This window comes from Neovison vison, chromosome 2, assembly GCF_020171115.1.
Source record: "Neovison vison isolate M4711 chromosome 2, ASM_NN_V1, whole genome shotgun sequence".
In the NCBI taxonomy this organism is placed as follows: Eukaryota; Metazoa; Chordata; class Mammalia; order Carnivora; family Mustelidae; genus Neogale; species Neogale vison.
In genome coordinates this window covers 25,420,140-25,442,973 of record NC_058092.1, presented here as the reverse complement: position 1 = coordinate 25,442,973, position 22,834 = coordinate 25,420,140, and the positions used below count along the sequence as shown (strand labels likewise).

Here is a 22,834-nt window from a genome sequence, read left to right as displayed (position 1 = left end):
TGCTCTCTAATCCCAGAATATTTGCATTACCCCAAAAAGAAAAGAGGAACTCATTTGCATGCACTCCCCCTCCCCCATCCCTTGGCAACCACAACTTGGCAACCTACTTGCCATCTTTATAGATTTCCTTGTTCTAGAAATTTCATATAAATGGAATCCTACAATATGTGGCCTTCTGGGTCTGGCTTCTTTCACTTAGCATCATTTTTCAAGGCTCACCATGCTGTAACATGCACCAGCGTTCTGCCATGTGGATAGACCAGATTTCACCTACCCATCCATCAGCTGATGGACATTTGGTTGTTTCCACTTGTTGGCTCGTTATGAATAATGCTACTATCAACATTCATGGAGAAGTTTCTGTGGAACATGATTTCAATTCTCCTGGGTATATACCTAACAGTGGGATTTCTAGGTCATATGATAACTCTATATTTAAACTTTTTGAGGAACTGACAAACTGTTTTCCAAAATGGCTACACGGTTTTCCATTCCAATGGCAGACTTCACTGAGTGTGGTGTGTTTTTGTCCTATGTCCCGGGCAATCATCCGTGTCCTTCAGACTTCAGAATTCCATGTTGCCAAGATACAAAAAAGGATTGTATGCACCATATATATGGTCTACACTGCCTGGAATATCCAGAGTAGTATAGCTGTTAGAATTTTTTGAAGATGGCTGGGAAGGAGACCAAATTCTTCGACTACCTTTGGAACATCCCCTCCTGCTGGCATATGGCTCTGCCACTGCTCACTTTGCACAAAGTTTGAGGTCTTGTCTCCCTCGGCCACTGAAGGAGACCCAGCACTCCTGGCTGGGGTGGGGGGTGCGGACAGGAAGTGCTAATTTGTCATGTAGCAAGTATAATAACTGGCGACCTTTGAGGATCTTGGGAGCAGAATGTCAGCAGGTAGCAAACGCAAGAGAAATGGGAAGGAGCTCGGGGGCTGGAGATGGCTAAGCATGAATGGTCCCTGTTTCCTTGCCATAGGAACAACCGTGCCTGCCCTTCTGAACAGCACCTCCAACCAGCTCTACCTTCATTTCTACTCAGATATCAGCGTGTCAGCAGCCGGCTTCCACTTGGAGTACAAAAGTGAGGATCCAAAGTTTCAGCTGTGTACGGGGCTCGGGGTGGGAACTGACAGGTACTAAAGACCCACACAATGAGCAGGGGTCCCACTGGGGCTGTATATTCTCTATGCCATGTAAACCTTACCACAGACCTAGAGGAAGATGCTAAAGCTCAGAGAAGGCCTGTAACTCCTTAAGACTGCACAGCCAGTAAGTAGTGGAGCCAGGACTCTCACCCGAGTATCTGTTACCCAGACACCTGTGCACTTCCCCAGTGTCCACTCCAGGAATGGGAAGATAGCCCCATCATTGACTTAGGTCCTGTATGAAATCTGGGATGTAGGAAAATTCAGGTGCTCTCCTCTGCTCCTGAAACCTGTCCTCTCCAAGTCTGGATTCTATGATGTAACCGTCTTTGAAGTTCTTGTCCTCATGAGAAACTTCACTCCTCCTGCACTAGATTTCTCACTCCATTCTCAGAACCTTCCATCTTGGCTTCCAATATCTTGAAGTAGTCACAGTGAAAAACTCTTAGAAAAATAAGGCTGTGGATGTGCCTGGTGGGGCAACAAAGACAGAGGTTACTGGGGAGACTGTTTTCATCGAGGGACATCCTGCCATTCCCTTCCCCTCTGGGTAGAGGAAAGAATAGGTAGGCAGAATATTATGCTTAGTGATTAGGTATTATACTTAGTGAAATAAGTCAATCGGAGAAAGACAACTATCATATGATCTCCCTGATATGAGGAAGTGGAGATGCAACATGGGGGGGGTTGAGGGGTAGGGAAAGAATAAATGAAACAAGATGGGATCGGGAGGGAGACAAACCATAAGAGACTCTTAATGTCACAAAACAAACTGAAGGGGGCCAGGGGGAGGTGGTTGGGAGAAGGTGATGGGGCTATGGACATTGGGGAGGGTATGTGCTATGGCAAGTTCTGTGAAGTGTGTAAATCTGGCAATTCATAGACCTGGACCCCTGGGGCTAATAATACATTATATGTTTATTTTTAAAAAATTAAAAAATTAATTTAAAAAAGAATAGGTAGGCAGAGGCATCTGTTATTCATTCATCCAACAAATAGTTATTGAGTGTTTATAATATGCCAGGTGCTGTGCTGGGGTTTGCTAGGACTGGGTGAGATCGAGATGATTAAGTCCCCTCCAAGTCAATTAAAGAGAGGCAGACACTGGGACAGAGAAGCACATTATAGGATTCCAGGTGCTCTCATGGATGTCCCCAGATGGCAGAGCAGTAATTCAAAGAAGAGCATGGTCACTTCTCCCTAGGACAAGTGGAGAGGTCAATGTCGTGAAGAAACACTGACTGTCCACAATGTGGCAAACCTGTGCTAGATACCCACAGAACAAAGATAAATAATACATGGTTCCTGCCCTCACACACACGAAGTCCAGGGAGATAGGGGGACAAGAGAGCAATAATTTTAGTGCAACTGAAGCAGCTAAGGAAGTACAGAAGAGGGGAACTAAACCTGGCCAGGTGAGACCTTACAGAAGCAGATGCCTGAGCTAAGCTGGAATGAGAAGTGAGAATACGGGAAGGCAGAGTTGGCTTGACCATCTTGGACAGCGTGAGCCTTCCAGATGAGAGCCCCAATTGGTGCCAGAGGCCTGATAAGGTCAGCATTGGATGTTCTACAGATGCTCCGCTGGTCTCCAAGCACATGATCTTTATCCAGATGGTTAGGAGAGGATTGGTTGGATCCTGGGTTGGTTGCAGCCTGAAAGAACTGAAGTGTGCACTTGGCAGGAAAGACCTGGGACATCTTGAAGCAAAGACCCTGAGGGCCAGAGGATAGGACAGGGACCTCTAACACCTTCCCCCTGCAGACCTCAAAGTCTTCACTCTCCTGGTAAACTGAAGTATGCTAGGTTTCTTGAATAGTTCACATTTTTCCTTTTACCCTATTTCTCTGTTCTAGCCAATTTTGTTTTCTTATCCAGTATTTTCATCTCATTTCATTAAGGAGTCCTTAAATGTTCCCTCAAATATTTTCATTTCTTTCCTCTTCCAAAGATACACTTCCTTCCTAAATATCTTTTCATTCTGCTGTCTCATTCCCAGAAAAAAATTCACCTCTCCTCAGTTTGTTGTTGTTGTTCAAGGGAACTGGTAGTTTTCTTTGTAGTTGATGTTTATCAAGCACTGTCCTCTTACAGCGGAAAGGACTGAGGGAAAACAGAAGCGACTGAAATTCGTAGGAGCCAAAATCATTTTTGTTTTGTTAAGCTACTGTTCTCTTAATATTTGATAGTCTACAAAGAGGGTGCAGAGGGGAAGAATTAACTGTAGAGGCAAATGGTTTTGAAGGGTACTGAAAAGTCATAGCTACTGCTATGACTCACTTAATGTTGATTTAATTGAAATGGAAATGGAACAATATGCTTTTGAAAGCAATAAATTGCATATGATAAAAAATAATTCCTCCATTGTTGCATACATGGCTTAAATAAAGTCAGGGCTATGCACTGTAGGAGAAATTAGAATGGACTTTTCTCTGTCTCCTTCTTTCTCTCTTGGATTTCACTTTTCTCCTCATTCCATTTTTATTTTCTCCTACCACAGTCTTCTGCTCTTGCCTTTCCCTTTCTCTCTGCCTCTCCTTATTCTATCACTGCCGAGTGGTTAAGTAGGTTTCAGTCACTAAGCTATGGTCACCCCCCTAAATACCGAGTTGAGTTGTGTTGCATTTTACTTAGAGTGCCAGGAGGAGTGGGGAGAAAGAGACAAGAAGACAGCCAAGATGTAGTACTTCAAATTCAGTTTGGTAATTATTTTAATCTTGTCCTTGGGTTCTTTTGCCCAGCTGGACATAGGCCGAAACAGCCTTCATTTGCAACAATCATGTTCACTTCTTAAAAGCACATGCAGGGGGTTAAGCGTCTGACTCTTGATTTTGGCTCAGGTCATAATCTCAGCGTCTTGAGACTGAGCCCTGTCTCAGGCTCCATGCTGAGTATGGAGCCTGCTTCAGATTCTCTCTCTCCCTCTACCCCTCCCTGCCCCCACTTGCACGTGCATATTCTCTCTCTCTCTCTCTCTCTCTTTAAAACACACACAAAAAAAACAAAAACGGCACATGTAGGACAGGAATTGCCTGGGAAGGGCATAAAGGAACTTTCTGGAGTTAGCAATTTTCTGTAGTTTTGATAGGGGTTGGAGTTATACAGATGCAAGCATTTGTCAAAACTCAGTAAATGTACGCATAAGATGTATGTATTTTGTTACAATTCTGTTATATGTGAATTTTCCTTTGAAGAAAAAAGCACATGTAGTTATCTGATGTGCATGTCGACTGTCAGCTCTGAATGTGGAACAAGGACATATCACCAGCTCCACAAGGAGATGGGGCTGGTGTTGGTGTCCTAGGCTGGCCAGCCCTTCCCATCCCTTTTCTGCTATATACATGTGGCTTCCCTGGGGAGCCTGTATCTCCCGAGGGATCTGGGATCTGCTAGGAGGGCTATCAGAAGGTATCCACCAGGAATCAACCAGGAGGGCTGAGGATGCCCACTCCCAAACTCTATGAGCTGTGCAGGGGCCTAGGATCAGACCAAACCCATAAAGTCTGTCCACCCTCGTTCCTGGAAAACGGCACCTCCAGTCTCATGCCTCAGTACACAGAGATCTCTTTAGTGCACCTTATCTCATCTTAGTTGGTGCACCTCTAGTGCCCACAGCTGCAGAGGGACCGCTGTGGGGCACATCCCACAGTCAGGAGATGCTCCACTCCTACTTGCTGTGAGTTTCCACCAACAGGGAATTCAAAGCTGGATGAGGATGATTTCAGGAAGGGAGGTGGGAAGAGCAGGGTTGGGTCACCTGTGAGCTAATCTGGCCTGTGAGTCTGGCCTCTACCTGGACCAACCTGGAGTTAGACAGGGCTTGGTGTAAATCCCAGCTCTGTGGCTCGCTAAGGACATGTCTCTGGGCCTCATGGCCTGCATCCTCAGCTGTGAGACAGGACACAAAGACTTCCTTCAAGAGGATAAGATGATGCGTGGGCCCCTTTTGCCCCAGCCTTGCTGGTGGGAAGTCTCAGTAAGTGCTCCTCCAGTGATAATGGTGGGTGGGCAGGGAGGAGGAAGACTCCGATGAGGAAGATTAGGATGGATGTCCTAGTGTAGACGGTGTACAATGCTGGTTATAGAATAAGGAGTGAATAAGTACAGATTAACTTTGAAACTCAAGAAAGGATCATGAAGGAGTGTTTGAGAGCTCTTAGAGGTGATCTTGGAAAGTGATTGGGCCAAGATCATGACAGTCCTAGAATATCCAGTGAGACGATGAGATTCTGAATAACACTTGATGGGGACCCACTTCGGACTGCTGAGGAAGGCTGTCCATGATTCAAGGAGAGAGATTCAGAAATGTCAGTTGCCTCTGAGCACAGGATGGCCCTAGGGCAGGGAAAGAGAGGGAGGTGGTAAGGGGTCCAGCAGTGAGCAAGGACCAGAGTTGACCGTGGGGGGCTAGGCATGAGGAACCCCCAGTAATACTCCCAGAAAGGAACTGGCCTCACCTTAAAAACAGAACAGGAGAAATAAGGCAGCAGAGAGTCTCATCCACTGGCAAATTTTTTTCTGGACAGCCTGTCCCCGAGAGTGGGCCTCTCAGAGCCTTCTGAGTGGCACTGAGAAGCCTCTCTCTGATAACTGCTCTCCTTCCTCCTTGCCTTTCCTTCCCCTCTCCCAGCTCTTTGCCCCCAAGAATTGTCCTCTTAAGACAAGGAAAATGAAGGGAAGTTGAGGGTCTGGGAATGGTGCAGGAGAAGCTGAGTAGAGAGGTCTGGGTGTTTGGAGCTGGGCATCCCCCTAGCTCCAGAGTCCTTCTGCTGACCTCAGGGGGCAGGTACATGACCTGCCTGATGGCCACCCACCCCAGGGAGCATTGGTCTATTGATCCTCTGTGCTGGACAAATATTCTGAATTTCTGTGTGCTTGGAGGACGAGAGGATTAGGAAGCACTGGTCTCTAAGCAGAGGGCAAAGAAAGTACAGATTGGAGCCCCATATCCTCCCCGCTGCCAGCATTATCCTCTGCCTACTGGTGCACTGACCTGCTGGGCTTGTCCCTCCTCCTTTCTCTTTGTCTCTGTCTCATCTAGCGGTGGGCCTGAGCAGCTGTCCAGAACCGGCTGTGCCCAGTAACGGGGTGAAGACTGGCGAGCGCTACCTGGTGAACGATGTGGTCTCTTTCCAGTGCGAGCCAGGATATGCCCTCCAGGTACCTCCCCTCCACACTGCGGGCAGGAAGCAGGAGGCCCCTGAGATGTGCTTGGCCAGTTGAGCTGCCGTCACTGAAGAACAGGGAGCAGCCCCTCGGGTTCCCCAGGGACCACTGTCCTTTCCCGGAGCTGTTCATGCAAAAGACAAGCTTTGCTGACTTAGGCGCGTTTGCATCAGCCAGCCTCAGAATGGGCTCCTGCAAAGGTTCAGTTTGATTAGACTCCAGGAAAATTAAATCTTTCTTTGAAGGCCAGGAGGGAATCTAGTAATTAAAGAAGTCTCACAAGGAAACTTTAGTAATGAGAATTCCTTAGTAATGGCTGTTAATAAGCATCCTTCCCCAAAGTCTCTCTCCCTCTGCCTCATCCCACCCCACAGAGGGTTCGTGGATCTTTGTGTATCTTGTTGCTCAACACAAGGCCCCTGAACAAACCCCCTGTTCTGGGTTGTACATGCAATTGTGCCCCTGGGGGCAATGAGCCCACCCCTGTTCCTGATCCCTCCAGGGCCACGCCCACATCTCCTGCATGCCCGGAACTGTGCGCCGCTGGAACTACCCTCCGCCGCTCTGTATTGGTAAGAGAGCCCCAACCTTCTCAGTCCATTCATAATACCCGTTCCTGCCAGAGATCTGGGTTCAGTGACATCTCATGGAGATCAAGCTCAGATCAAAGGACAGTTTGGTGTCCCGGATCTCTTGGAAAGGGAGTCGTTGTAGGCTGCCTTGTGGCTGTCACACAAGCTGGTCGTGACTTCTGCAGACCTTCGCCCATCGAATGAGGTATCACAAGAGGCTTACCTGTTTGAAAACATTACGATGACCATCCTGATTCCAGATAATTGACCAAAGCCCCGATGGAAACTCTAGGCAATTGAAGCCTTCCCCTGTGACTTTTCATGGGACAGGTAGATAAAATCTGCCACTAGAGAAAAGGCAGGGGGTGGTGGGTTACAGGTGAAACAAGGGCCTAGATTGGTTGGGTTGGGGAGGGAGGACACTTATTGAGCATCTACTGTATGCAAGTCATGGCCTACCTGTTTCTTCACAGCAGCTCTTCAGGGGAGGTATCGTTGCCCTCATTTTTGCAAATGGGAAAACTAAGGCTTTTAAGGATTGAAAAAGTGATTGGCACCATCAGGGATGGAACCATACTTTTCTCTGATGTACTGTAAAGTACAAATCAAGGCTGACCTTGGGATAAGAAGCAAAATGAGCGGGGAGGGAGCATCCCTTAGTCATAATGGCATTTCCCTGCTGGGATCTCACCACTGGGCAGGGTGTGGTTGCCTGCTCTGTGGCCAGAAATGTGTCTGGGCAGACTGAAGCACTCCGCCCATTCTCACTCCATATTACGAAGTTCTTGCGGAGGAAACCACTCCTGTTAACAGCAGCTACCGCTAATAGAGTGCCTGTCACCCAATTACTGTGTGCATCAGCCCCTGTTCTAAGTGACTTGAAGGCCCTTCTGCTGTAACGTAAGGACCACCCCATGATGTAGGTCCTGCGGTCAGCTCCATTTTATAGGTGGGGGAAACTGAGGTTTGGAGGGGTTTAGACTGGCCCAAAGTCACATGGGAAGTGAAAGAGTTGGGATGGTGACCTTGACAGTCAGTGCCAGAGCACCCTCCGCCACTCTGAACCCAGGCACAGTTCTGTTTGTCGCCCTCTCCCCAGAGGCCTTCATTTGGACCCTGAAGATCCCCCCTCCCCCTCCTTCTCTGGTTTCCTTAACGAGCTAATCCCTTGCAGCTCCCACAACCATTTCCTGCAAAAGAAAAGAATTGATGTCCACTGACCAGACTGTATTCATGCTCCAGCCCTGCATCTTAGGTGACTCTGACATCACCTCAGCTGAGTGTCAGTGGCCCTAACCCCTCATGGTTGGCTCCCCATGGAACACTAAGCACAGACACTTTGGCTGAGGACGAACAGAGAGCAAGTGTGGGCCCCTGGTAGCTCATCTGTGGGCCACCCAACCCTATGGGATGAGTGTTTGCACAGAGCCCGGCATGGAGCCTGGCACAAAGTGGGGACTCTGTGCATGACAGTCCCCTCCCTTCAGCTTTTCTTTTGAGTCTTGGAAGAATTGATTGGACAGTGATAGAGATTTGAGGCATAGCGTAAGAACGGTCACACTCCTCTTGGAGCAGACCAGTGCTGCTGCATGACCTTACTAAGGGGACTGACCTGCAGAGGGCCAGCTCTAGGTCAAGAGTCCTAACCCGGGTTTGTGGCCGGCTGGGCAGTGCTTTCCTGAACTTAAATTTGTACTCAATCTTGCCCGTGTGTGTAGTCATTTAGGGGAGATTACTGTTGCTTCCTGTGGATTCTCAGAGGGGTTCATGACTTGGGAAGGGATCAGAAACTGCTGCTGTAAGGCAGCACCCAAACACTGGCATGACCCCATACCCTCCTCCATGCTGTCCTAACCCTCTGTCTGGTCTCATTGTCACAGCGCAGTGTGGGGGCACAGTGGAAGAGATGGAGGGGGTGATCCTGAGCCCCGGCTTCCCTGGCAACTACCCCAGCAACATGGACTGTTCCTGGAAGATAGCACTCCCTGTGGGCTTTGGTAAGTCTGCATACCCAGGCCCTTGGTGACCCTTCATTATGACTTTGACCAAGGTAGTAGAGCACCCCACCTCTCTACTTCCTCATCTGTTGACCTCTCATACAATTGTGAAGACCAGTTAAGAATGCTAGGAATGAACACTTTGGGAACATAAAATACAGAGAAAATCTGAAAGATTGCCATTATTATTATTATTATCTGAGTAATGAGCTAAAATTCAGGACTGCGGAATGAGAAATTACTCAGGGGTGGCTGAAAAAGAATAAAAAAAGTCTTTAACAGAGACTGGACCTCAAGTTGTGCTTTTAACTTCAAAATCCAATTTCTCATACTAATTAAATTATATAGCCAAGGTCAATATGATATAGACTTTGCATTCTTTATGTGCACATTCTGGCTGGTATTAAAGAGTGGGAGTTTTGGGGTGTGTGTGTGTGTGTGTGTGTGTGTAGATGGAGTATGCCAGGCACGGGGGTTGGCGGGGTGTGGAGGACATCAGTCTGGGTACAAAATTTAGTTGCTGATGATTCATTCCTGACTGGGGATATAATTTAACCCCAACATCTCTGTTGAAGAGATAAAAGCTCTGTGGTGATGTGGAGCTGAGGGGTCATCTTGCCTGAGTCACCTCCCTGCTCCCAGGGACAGAACGTCCTGCGGGGATGGCTCCTGCACAGGCCTCTGGTCTCCCAGTCTATGACCTCAGGAATGAAAACCACCTCTTTTTATTCTGAACTATTCAGCCAAGACTGGGTCTTCTGATAGAGAAGGGGCTTTCAGGAGAAAGGGACTGAACTGGCCTGCTTTAAATCTATTCTGAGGGAAGGAGAGGAGTTGGTGACCTTTCAGAGGATGGAGTCGCATGCTTTGTACCATCTTCTGGAGGAACCTGGGGGTGCGTGATCAGGGTAAAAATGATGAGCGCTTTGGCAGCCTTGGGGAACTCCAGATTTTAGAGATTGAGGGAAGAGGAGCTAGGAGACCCCATATCTCTGCACCCAGGCATGGACCACAAGAATATCAGATGATAGAGCAATAGAGATAGAGAGAGACAGATAGAGAGGGAGAGCTGGAGGGAGCACAACATCCAAAGGAAATCAGAAGTTTAAGTGGGAGGTACATCATTGTTCTTGTAAGTCCTGATGTTCAGCCACCAGAGCTCTCCAACTCTAAGGCCTGGGTGCTTATTCAGCCTCTGGAGAACAAGCCCTCTGCAGGGTGCAATCACAGAAGTCCTTGCTTTCAAGTGAATGTTGGACTCCAGTGAGGACCTGAGCATGGCACCTGGTTTCAGGGTGTACAGAACCTCTGCATTTACAAGATGTTACCACCAGATGGCAGTAGTGAAGCCCAGGCCTTTCCCCACCCATTCAATTCAGAAATCTGGGATCCGGCAAGAGCCCCTTTGATGAACACGCTGCCCACGGTGCTGGGATGATGCGTAGGCTGTAGACCGCATGTTCTAAAGTGTTCATTGCACAATTATCAGTGATTTGGAAATGTGATCTGCATGTTCATTAATAGGGTAGTGAATAGTGTGGTTGGGTAATTCATAAAATAAAATTATAGACCTTGAAAAGCACAATATTGAATAAAAAAGCTTATAAAACCTCCTGTGCAGTATAACAACATGCATGTACATGTTTGAGACAAACAAATCAAACATATATTTAAGAATCTAAAACCATGAACTGGAAAGGTATCTTCCAGATCCATGAGTGACCCTCAAATGGGAGAGAGCAGGAGATATGAAGGGTCTTCAACGTTGTAAATCAAATCTTTAATTTTTAATAATTTTAAATAAAAATTTATTTAATTACATGCAAAAAAATCACACCTATGTCTCCATTTATGTAAATTAGAAACTACAGGTGATAAATGTTTAAAAGGTTAAAATCCATCTGTAACCCCACTCTGCAGAGATAATACTTATAGCTTAGTCCTCACCAATCAAATGTAACCCCTGTGAAGACAAGGGCCTGATAGATATTGTTCATCCCTGAGCAGTGCCTATCACAGCCCTGATGCACGGCAAATCCTCAGTAAATATTATTAGTGAATCAGATATTCATATCAATGAACATTCTTCTGGGTTTTTAGTACCAAAATTAGAATTATATAGTACATACTACTTTGCAACTAGGTTTTCACAATTAACATAATGGATATTTTCCTATGCACAATAAATACATTTCCTCAATATAATTTAGGGAAGTCTCAGCTTAAACAAATATCAATCTTCCCATCTCCATTCTGCAGAGTATATCACTATGTAAGTTAAGGGCTTAATCAGATCCATTTAACCTATCGGGTTGTTAGGAGATCTTGATTAATCCAGTAAGATCCCAAAGCATAAACTTCACTGACAATGTATTTTTCTAATTTCTGAATTATTGTAAGTATTCTAGAAGATACCAGTACTGAAGTTCATGTCTTTTGATTAGGTATAGTTATTTTTAAGTGGTGATATTTTTAAGTAAAAAGTTTATTTTAGCAAAGTTATCTTTGTATTGCTAGTAGGGCTAGGAACTACAAATCAATTGTTAGCCCTGAGCTTTGTTTTCAGTAAAATAAAATGGACTCAGAACAGAGCTCTGGAATGATCGATGCCCTTCATTCTGAGCGAATAATGTATTTTTAAGTTCAATCCTGCATCAAGACAAAAGACTGGACTGGATGGTGTCTCCCCAAACTATGTTCTGGCAATCTCGGTTGAGGGGGAAGCCAGTAGTAGGGATGCGTGAGGTCTGGCAGGAAAGGCTTCCATGAGGCCACATGTTTGAAGCAGGACTCTATTGCTTTGGGCACTGTCTGCCTCTATCTTGCTCCCAGGGGCTCACATCCAGTTCCTGAACTTCTCCACCGAGCCCAACCATGACTTCATAGAGATCCGGAATGGCCCCTACGAGACCAGCCGCATGATGGGCAGATTCAGTGGTAGCGAGCTTCCAGGCTCCCTACTCTCTACATCCCACGAGACCACTCTGTATTTCCACAGCGACCACTCCCAGAACAGGCCAGGATTCAAGCTGGAGTATCAGGGTAAGGACCCAGAGTGCCCGTAGCCTTCTGCACATCCCCTCCTGCCCATCCCCTTCTCTTACCCACATCCACCGTATTCCCAGCCTTCTACTTAGGGGAAGAGAGAATACAGGGAGGGCTGAGGGGTGGTGGGCAGGCCTATAGATGCAGGCTCCCCTTTGGTGGCATATCTCTCCGGCCCCATGAAGATATCTAACCCCTTGACAAGGTTTTTCCAGGATTAAGGCCCAACAGCACCGTCGGCCTTCTGTCCAGATCCAGCTGCCAACAATTTTCCCTGAACGTTCCCATAGGACATCCCTGAGTGGCCAGATGGCCAAATCCCCTCAGCCTTGATAGGCTTACTTAGTCTCTCTGGATCCTCCTCTAAGTGTCAGGCCCAAATTACCCTCAGCAAAGCTCCTTTTATCTCATGACGGAGGATTCTGGTAACAACCCAGGAGTGCCCCTTGAGCCTTCACAGTGAGATAAGCCCTTAACTCCCACACAGGGTTTTCTGACTATGCTCACTGGGGCTCTGCCTTGCTGAGGTGAAATCCTGTGATAGGACCCCCTCCTCCTGGCACGCTTTCCCTGGAACAAGCCCAATCCACTCCCTTCTCCTGTGTGAGGGGCCGTCACCTAGGGTTATGCAGATTATTCCCAATCTGTACCACTATATGCCGTGGCCCTAGGTAGGCCCAACATCTCCCTTGGATGCCTCCCTACTGTGACTGACTGAACCATTTATGCTAAACTCTTTTTCCAGATTCTTCCCCCAACTTTTTTTTCATAATTTTGGACTTTTTTCCAATCTAATACATGCTTATAAAAAATTAAATCATTATAGATGTTTTTGTGAGTACATCATAGAAAGTCAAAATTTTCCCATAATCCCATCTCCAACCCCACCTTATGCAGAGATGACCAACTTCTAAGTTTGTTTTCCCCATTTTTTCTGTATGTATGTTAATGTAACTCTATTATATGTTAACCAAAATTGTATCGTGCTAAAAATACTGCTTTTGCAATTTTCTTTTTTAAAGTGAAGTTTTGATTATATTCACAAACATACTCACCTTGTTAAAAAGAAAGAGAGAGGGGGAGGGAAGGAGGGAGGAAGGACAAAGGGAAGGAAGAAATTAAAGCCTTGCAGGTAAGACCAAGCTTTCTCTGTCTACAGCTTCCAAACCAGGCTTATTTCCCAGAAGTAATCACTGTTGCTTTAACATGATCTTTCCCGATCTTTTTCCACATGTTAATATACATATGTTATAGGTATCTGTGAGGATATATAATGTTTCATGAAATTTTTTGTTGTGTTTCCCATTTAAATCTATAGAATGCTCTATTTACATAATGCTCTGATACTTGGCTTTTTCATCCCATGTCAGAGGTGAATATTGGATTTGGGTTTGTCATTTAGGGAAAGCCTTCAAGGGTTATTCTATGAGGTTGGCACCATTGGACTAGTTTCACGGGCACTGCCTCCTCAGAAGGAGCTTCGGCTGGTCTGGCTGGGCTTGCCCCGACCTGGGTCATCTCAGGAGGAGGAGTTGGGCCTCTCAAGCCAGTGAAGAGGCAGGGAAAAGCAGTGCTTTTACCAGAGAGTGCTGGCTCCTTCCTGATAGTAACAAAGCTGCCTCACCCAGTGACGCAGTCTGTGGGCTTGTCACGGAGGCCAGCCCTAACCAAGAGTGTTCGCGCCTGTTAAGCACACACAGTTTCAGCGGGTGGTGTGGGCTGTCAGATGCATCATGATACGTCAGATGGCCATGTTGTGTCACAGGAGAGACTCGGGCCCACATATGTGGTCAGCATTTCCTGCTGAGGCAGACGCAAGCCTCTCTCGGGCTTCTCCTGCATCTTAGTTTGCGAGGACTGTGGTAACCAAGTACCATGGACTGGAGGGCTTAAACAGCACACATTTCTTCTCTCACCGTTCTGGAGGCTGAAGTCCCAAAATCAGGGTGTCAGTAGGGTTGACCTCCTTCTGAGGGCTGTGAGGGAGAGTCTGTTCTCACTTCTGGCAATTTGCTGGCAGTCCAGATTTCCTTGGCTTATAGAAACATCACCCCCATCTCTGGCTTCAAATCCTTGTTATGTCTCCAAGTTTGCCCTTTTTATAAGGACACCAGTCAAATTGGATTAAGGCCCTCCCTGATGACCTCATTTCAATTTAGGTGAAATGGCAAAGATCCACTCTCCAAATAAGGTCAAATTCTGAGGTGCTAGGAGTTAGGACTTCAACGTATGAATTTGGGCAGGGGCCACAGTTCAACTCACAATACCTCTGACAGGCCCACGTGCTCTCCTCATGGCTCCTCCTATTGGATAAATCCAAGTACTGATAACACCACCATAGTGGCAGAGGCAGCTTCTTGGGGGCCTACCCACATACACTGTGCCCTCACCTCTATGATGGGCACAGCCCTGCCCCCTGAGTCCATGTGATGGGAACAGAAACTCATGGTGTTCCCATGTGATATGCCAACTTGTCCCTATAAGAATTGTCCCCCTGAGTCCCTTGAACGTCACTGACTTCTCCCTGTAGAATAGGTCTCCTACCTATTTCCACAGAGTCCTGGTCTTGAGCTCAACCCCTCTCACACTCACTGAGGCTTCCAAGACACAGGTCAACCCCATGGGCCAGCCATCCTCTCTGTGACGTGCCCATTACTCATGCTGGAGCTTCACATGTTCAGAGGCCCACTCCTCCTTTGAGGATGTTCCCTTGCTGGGGGAAGCTAGGCCGAAGGGCAACAGAGTTCTAGGTATGCCTTTAGATGCCCAACACCTCCATCAGGAGTTGGTCCAACTGTATGACAGGCCCAGAGGTGTCTACTCCATGGTGGGCCCACCTCCTTCCACTCACATTTTACCTTCATGACTTGGTAGGTGTTTCCCTTGAGGTTTCCCTCAGGTCACTGGCCTAGCTACTCCCTCGGTCCCTGCTGGAGCTCCACAGACATAATGATGCCTATGAGCCCACACTTGGTGTCAGGGGAGCTGCTCCCCTTCAGGCTTGACCTGGACTTCCATTAGGCTTCTCCGTCTGTGGTGGTCCCCACCCCTGGGACTGGGTTGTCTCTAATGTGAGAGACCCAGATCCTCCCACAGAGGCCTCCTAATGTATGACAGAACCAAATAGTTCTCCCTGCCCAACTTGCCTACTTACACCCTCCTTAGCCCTACGGAGCTGTACCTTATACACAAGCTCTGACCACTCACCCCAGGTTTTCCTTTATGAAAAGACCTGTTTCCAAAAGGGCCACCTGTCCCCACTGAGACATTTCTATTGAGCAGGGCCATCTCCCTGCAGTCCCATAACTTTCTCTAAGGAAATCCAACTCCTTACTTTTTCTCAGAATTCCTCCGTTAGACACTCTGAACTTCCTAGGATGGAGTTCTCTTCTCTCTTCCCAGGTAGACATTCCCATAAAATTGTTACTAACAGCTTAAGCCACTCTTACCGGGCCTCTCAGTTGGACAGGCTTAACTTTATATCATTAAAACTTTTCAGATCATGATTATAAAGAACTTTTAGCAAAATGAGACACATAATTGTTCCAAAATGTTAGGCATCATTTTTCGTATTTTAATAATATGAATGTTTTAATAATTTTAATCATATTAATATTTGCAACTGTGGCACTTTGTTAAAAATTGTATCTCTTCCCACCATAGCGTCTCCGTCTGGGACAAACCCAGGAGCCCTTCTTTAGGAAAGCTAATGATTCTGCCCTTTAGCGTTCATCTCTGCCAATAGGCCCACCTTTTCCCTTCGAAGCTTCTTCCGGTAAACAGGCTCTGAGATTTTTCTCAGTTTGAAAACAGTCCAGGTACTCTCCCTTAAATGTCTCTTTTTCTAAAAGCTCAGCTCCTTCTGTATGAGACGGGTCCTATAAGGAACTCTCCATCAGGTTGCTCCTGGCTTCTGATGTGCAGCCACTCTCTTCTGGCTACTCACCATCACTGGGTCCGCAGCTTCCTCCCCCCACCCCCGAGGCTTCTCATTAGAGGCCTAGCCCATCCATTCAGTCAGCTCCCTGGGCAGTAGTTCCCTGCTTTTCTACTAAGACCTTAATTTGCCAGATTGCCTTAACCGCTGCTGCTGACAGGGCCACGTGTCTCCGTTGGCGGACCAGCCTGCCCGCTCCCGCCATAGCTGCTTGATTTTTTTGACACACCCAGTGACCTTGATGATTTCCCAGTGATACCTGCCTGGTTCCTCCCGCTGAGGCCTCCCGCAGTGAGACAGTAAATGGAAATACACAACACAGGCACAGGCACAGTCCCAGAGGGCGGGCTTCGGAAATGTCGGCTTCGTGATCACTGTTATTTATATTGTTATTACACATAATGAATGCATCCACTTCCATGGAGCGTTCATTTGATCTCAACTCCCACTGAGAATTTCCACTCTCGGAATGCTCCGTCTACCCCACTGCCAATTTCCTGTGTAGGATGGGCCAGACTTGGCCTCACAGCTGTTCTTTTTTCTGTGGATCTGATTAATCAGAGTCTGTGCTCTGTGCACGTGCTCAGCAAACCCCTCGGTGACCTCTCTCTGTCAGACATGTCTCCGGTACTTCCATGAAGACGTCTCCTTTTTGAGCTGGGCTCACCCATTCTCACGGAAACAGCTTTCTTGCTCTTTGGAGAGGCTTCCTTGTCTTACAGGCACACACATTCCTTTTCATCCATTGATTCCCTCTGGAAAGTTCCTCTCCCAGCCACAGGCTTGGCTTACTCCCACCAAGTTCCTCTGCCTTGAAAGGCTATCGTTTCTCAGAATCAGAAAGACCCCACTCAGGTCCTTCCCTGACTGCTTTCTGTGTCTGTGATCTAGAACCTGGTTGTTATGGTTAAATGAGATGATCCGTGTGAAAGAACTGAGGTCAATGCCCAGCCCCAAGCAGGTGCTCAGCAAACAAGGGTTCAACGTAGCCTTGTCTTCCTTGAGCCTCCTTTTCCCACGGAGACAGTAATAACAGGTAACATTTATTGAGTTCTTACTGTGTGCCAGGATTCCGCAAAGAGCTATGCATATATTGGCCCACTTAATTCTCCCAGTAACAATTTTCTAAATAAGAAACCTGAGGCATAGAAATGTTAAATGTCTAGCCCAGAGCCAACAACTGGTAAATGACAAGGGTCCATCTGAGTCCAAGTCTTGGTGCTTCACACTATGTGGACTCTGATGCTTCTATAGTCTGGTTGAGGAGAAAATGTCCAGAGAGAATAAAGTGACCTTCTCTCCTGATCTCTTCCAGCCTATGAACTTCAAGAGTGCCCAGACCCTGAGCCCTTTGCCAATGGCATTGTGAGGGGAGCTGGCTATAATGTTGGACAATCAGTGACCTTTGAGTGCCTCCCAGGATATCAACTGACTGGCCACCCTGTCCTCACATGTCAACATGGCACCAACCGGAACTGGGACCACCCTCTACCCAGGTGTGAAGGTATGTCCCTCCCTCATCCCTGGTGATTCTTCCTAAGGAGACTGATTCAGAGTACTCCCATGCTCCCTGGAATCACCCATGCCGGGGAGTCTAGGCAAACCTTGTCCATCCTGTTTTCATATGGAAGGGACCCACCCTATCCAGGGAAAGAGTCCTGGGGACAGACCTCTGGGACCATGCTTGGGAGAACCTGGAGGAGAAGTTGGCCACAGCCAAGGGAATACCTACTCAGCCCTTGGAAAGAGCCAACCCATTAGAAGGGAAGATGCTGTAATCTTAATCTCTTTCCTGAGATCTGCACCTGTATATCCAATACTTACTAAAGAGCTTCACTTATCCAGAGACATCTAAATCCTAATATACTCAAAATTAAAGTCATCATCATTGCGCATGGGAAATCCTCATTAGTGAAGGGCACCTCTAGTCACCTGGTAACTCGGCCCTTATTTGGCACCCCTCCTTCTCGCCTATCTGATTTACTCACCGGGTCTTGATAATTCTACATCCTGATTACCTTTCAGATGCATCCACTTCTCTCCATCCACTGCCTCTGCCTTTACCCCCACCACCACTTGGACAAGGCTCCTCACCGGTCTCCCAGCCTTTGGTCATGCACTACTCAATCCATTTTTCCCAGCGTAGGCAGTGTGAGACTTTAAGCCATCAACACACTCCAGACCCTCCCCTGCTCAGATGCCAGCAAGGCATCCCCATCTCCCTTGGGGCAAATTCCATACCGCTTTGTGTAGCGCCCCATGTCCCTCCGGGCCTGCATACCTCTGGGTATTCTCCATTCTCATGGATTTTTAGATCCAGCTAAGCTGAAGTGCTTTAGCTGTCCCAGGGCACCATGTTCTCTTGTGTCTAGTTCTTAGCACACACTGTCCCTCCCTTATGGAACATCGCTCTTCTCTCTTGCCTTGTCTACTTAGCCTTGTCTAAATGGGACCAGCACCAAGAATCCTTCCCTACCCTCAAAAGACCAGGTGAGGGGCTCCCCCGTCACTCCTGCGGCATTCCATATTGACAACGTGTCCCCCCTGCTCTGGCATCTACAGAGGCCAGTTGACTTACCTGTATTCCAGTGAGTGGGCTGTGAACAAAACCACGTGCCTTGGTACCCTTGCTCCCCTTGGTCTCCCCAGGCTGTGCCTGACCCTGACACAGAGTGGATATTCAGTATTTGTAGGAGGGATGGTGTGTCCCTGCAGACCCCTCTCAGGATGCATATGCATTCGTGGGAACCCTACCTTCTGCCTGGAGGCATTTGGATTCTTTCTCTTCACTCTGGTCTGCCACCCATCCAGATGACTACTTGTTGCCTATGCCCGCCAAATGCTGGACCGGAGTTGGGTTTTTGTTTGTTTATTTGTTTTTCCTTTTTTTTCCCTCCCTTATGACTAAATTGTAACATTATGGAGACTTCAAGTCCTCTCCATCCCCTTACCCAAAGCCTAGATCAGAGTGAGCCTAAAATTGGGTGTCACTTTTGGGGGACAGAGAAATAGGGAGAGAGGATAAGATCTAGGCCACAAATGCCTTCTTTGTGAGCTAAATGCCAGGCTGGACATTTTACATGCATCAGTTCACCTAACGGCCCCCACAGTCCTCAAGGGGGATGCTCTTAGTTCCATTTTACAGGTGCAGGAAGAGAATAAACTCTTGTCTAAGGTCATCTAGTTAATAAATGGTTTAGCCGTGATTTGAACCCAACCTTAGCTTCATCACCAGAATCCTTATCTCTTAGGTCAATACCAAAGGTACCAGTCTGGGCACCTGGGTGGCTCAGTTGGTTAAACATTTGCCTTCAGCTCAGGTCACGATCCCAAGGTCCTGGGATCAAGTCCTGCATCAGGCTCCCTACTCAGTGGGGAATCTGCTTCTCCCTCTCCCTCTCCCTCTTCCTCTCCTCCCCACTCCTTGTGTGCTCTCTCTCATGTGCTCTTGTTCTTGGTCAAATAAATAAAAAATTTCTTTAAAATCTTTTTTAAAAAAAAAAAGTTAAAAAAAATTACCATGCTAAGAATCTTAGAGCAAATAAAATGAGAGAAAGAAATGGTTTCATAATTTCATAGCTTATTCCAGCAATAGTACTACAGCCCTGACTGTGATATCTGTCCTCCACTCCATTCCTAGGAAGGGTGAGAGGAGAGATTTAGTGCATCCTTCCTTCTGGGAAGGTCTCATCCACAGGAAGAATAGGGGGGCCAGGGGGATGAGGCTGGCCGACAGAGTCACCTGCACTAAAGATCAGGGGCCAGATGGGGAGTGTGCTGGGTCTGGTGCAGGAAACTAATGGACAGTCATCCTCAGCCCCATTGCCTCTCCTGATCCCGCCTGACCTCCTCGGACAGGGTAATTTGTCCTGGGCACTGGCACTTCATAAGGGAGTCATAAGGGAATTTTTTCTGCGGGGGTTGATCTCCCACACTCATCTGTGTTTGTGTCCCCTCCCTGGCAGTCCCCTGTGGCGGGAATATCACCTCTTCCAATGGCACTGTGTACTCCCCTGGCTTCCCCAGTCCATACTCCAGCTCCCAGGACTGTGTCTGGCTGATCACCGTGCCCATTGGTCATGGCATCCACCTCAACCTCAGCCTGCTGCAGACAGAGCCCTCTGGAGACTTCATCACCGTCTGGTAGGGCCAGCTGCCACATCGACAGCCAATTAGGGGCATTAGCTGGGTTCTAAACTGGGTTATTCAGCTTTTTGTCAGAAAACCAAGAGCTGAACGGTTGTAAATGGTGGTCAGCTTCCTGGCTTTTGAATAAACATAGTAAATGAAGGCTCAGTTTCAATTACCCTCTGTGGCTCCTTGAAGGGAGAGGGATGGGAGGACAGTGGTCCAACCGGAGTGCTACTAGGTGTCAGAGCACCAATGGGTGGGTGTGAGAATAGGAATAGTTGTAGATATAAACTTTTCTCATTTTTTCAAGAGTCCAAACCAAAATTCTACATTTACCTAAGATAAGCTACCCAGACTAATGAAAGAGTTTTGGGGTAGAATTCTGTGAAGTCCCACTGGTCATCTCATGCTGAACACAATGTTGTGCTGTACTGGAAACAAACTGCTGTCCAGTACAGTAGCCCGTGGCTACAAGTGGCCACTGGGTACTTAAATGTGACTGGAGGGACTGAGGAACTGGTTTTTAAACTTTATTTAATTTTAATTAAGGTAAAGAGCCACATGGGGCCTAGTGGTTACCAGCTGACAGTTCTGCTCTGAGTGATAGAATATCTTGGGTGACTTTACAATGGGAGTATGAATTACGAGTCAATAAGTGTAGCCTCCTAGACAGCTCCTCCCAAACCACTGAATCTTTGGACAAATGTATAATTAAAGGATTCTTTTGTTTAGGGGTTACTGCTGTTCTAGGAATCAGCAGGGGATAGTGGGCATCTTTTCCCAAAATCTCAAGGGCTGAATAAGCGTAATCAGACTATCCTGGGTTAATTTCTAGTTTCCTTTACAGACTGTAATTAAAAACAGATAGAAGGGACTAGATACATCTCCAGGAAAGAAAGCCTTTGCCTAGACAGGCAACCTGGGTATGTCTTTGCTTGGAGACAAGGAAGTGGGGCTGGCCTGGATAGCAGCATGAGCTTCCTGCCCGTCTTCCTCAGCCCCATCCTACTGCTGCTCAGACTGAGAGAACCTGCCCAGTGGCTCCTGCTTCTCGGCCGAGACTGTTATCCCCGGGAGCCCATTACAGAGGCTGGTGAAAAATCAGGTGAACGAGGAGTCAGTGTGTACTTTGCCAACTCTGTCGGCTCTGTTGGCAGACTGAGTTGGGAGAGAACAGAGGGAGGTGCACAGGGCATTGGAGAAAGACAGTGTTGGGACAAGAAGAGTCACAGCCTCCCACTCCAGGCCTTTGTTAAGGCCCCTGTTGGTAGAGGCAAAGCAGGCAGCTATGGTGACTTATGACTGATGGTAAAAGCAAAGCAGGCAGCTATGGTGACTTGTGACATACCAGAAACTTCTTTCCTACCTGCAGGGATGGGGCACAGCAGACAGCTCCACAGCTTGGAGTCTTCAGCCGGAGCTTGGCCAAGAAAACATTGCACAGCTCGTCCAACCAGATTCTGCTCAAGTTCCACCGTGATGCAGCCATGGGTGGGATCTTCGCCATAGCCTTCTCTGGTCAGTATGGAAGCCTGGCAAGGGAGGAAAGCACTGTACTCTCAAATCAGGGCCATGCTTGATCCCTGGTTCTACCATTCCCAGTTGTGTGATTCTGAATGAGTGACATAGCTTCTCAGCCTCAGTGTCCTCAGAATTATAAGAGTTAAATGTGTTAACCTATGCGATATCCCCCAACACAAACCTCCATACATGTAAATTTTCCTCCTCTTCCACACTGGAAGAGAGGCACATGGCACTGATCCTTGGTGCCCAGTCCAAGCTTAGAGGCAAGAGGATAAGGCTTCTCATTCTATTCTTTCACATCAACCCACTGGTTACCCACTTACTTGGGTTCTCCAGCTTGTCCTGTAGTACCTTCTAGAGGGTTGTCCCACTCCAAAGGAATCCAGAGCCTCTGTTGACCTCACAGGTAGTACTGTGCCCAAGTGAATTTTTGGAGAATTGAAGCAGGAGGAGCATGAACAATTCAGGGTGGATTTGTCCTTATCAACAGCCAATTTTCTTCTAAGAGTCCAAAGTTACAGATCTGGATACTTTTACATTTTTGTTATAGTGGGAGCAGGATTGAAAAACTTAAAGTTCTCTGTGGGCTTGTGCTCATCTTTAGAATAATCCTCCTATTAGAGTTTGCAGAGCATTACATATATTTGAGCTGGAATTGGGAAAGCTTGACTTTATTCCTGGATCCATCTTACAAACACTGGATTTTATCAGATTTTTAAATTTTTGCCAATATGGTGGATATACGAAATAGCATCTCACCTTTTTTTTTTTTCAGTGTTCCAGAATTAATTGTTTATGCACCACAACCAGGGCTCCATGCAATACGTGCCCTCCTTAATACCCACCACCAGGCTCACCCAACCTCCTACCCTCCTCCCCTCCTAAAACCCTCAGTTTGTTTCTCAGAGTCCATAGTCTCTCATGGTTTGTCTCCCTCTCCAATTTCTCCCAACTCCCTTCTCCTCTCCATCTCCCCATGTCCTCCATGTTATTCCTTACGCTCCACAAATAAGCAAAACCATATGACAATTGACTCTCTCTGCTTGACTTATTTCACTCAGCATCATCTCTTCCAGTCCCGTCCATGCTGATACAAAAGTTGGGTATCATCCTTTCTGATGGAGGCATAATACTCCATAGTATATATGGACCATATCTTCTTTATCCATTTGTCCATTGAAAGGCATCTTGGCTCTTTCCTCAGTTTGGTGACTGTGGCCATTGCTGCTATGAACATTGGGGTAGATATGGCCCTTCTTTTCACTACATCAGTATCTTTGGGTTTTGGTGGGAATGCAAGTT

The 22,834-nt window shown here is 47.2% G+C and overlaps 1 protein-coding gene across 2 annotated transcripts in view; it reads left to right on the top strand.

Annotated features, from left to right (window-relative positions):
* CSMD2 (CUB and Sushi multiple domains 2) overlaps positions 1-22,834 on the top strand; it is a 598,960-nt gene that overhangs the window by 492,044 nt on the left and 84,082 nt on the right. For both annotated transcript variants that reach the window (XM_044237753.1, XM_044237754.1), the window contains 8 exons: positions 991-1,095; positions 6,202-6,320; positions 6,829-6,898; positions 8,779-8,895; positions 11,728-11,937; positions 17,193-17,381; positions 19,843-20,020; positions 21,381-21,526. In XM_044237753.1, the coding sequence (XP_044093688.1) occupies positions 991-1,095; positions 6,202-6,320; positions 6,829-6,898; positions 8,779-8,895; positions 11,728-11,937; positions 17,193-17,381; positions 19,843-20,020; positions 21,381-21,526 (1,134 nt within the window). The remainder of the gene's footprint in view (positions 1-990; positions 1,096-6,201; positions 6,321-6,828; positions 6,899-8,778; positions 8,896-11,727; positions 11,938-17,192; positions 17,382-19,842; positions 20,021-21,380; positions 21,527-22,834) is intronic.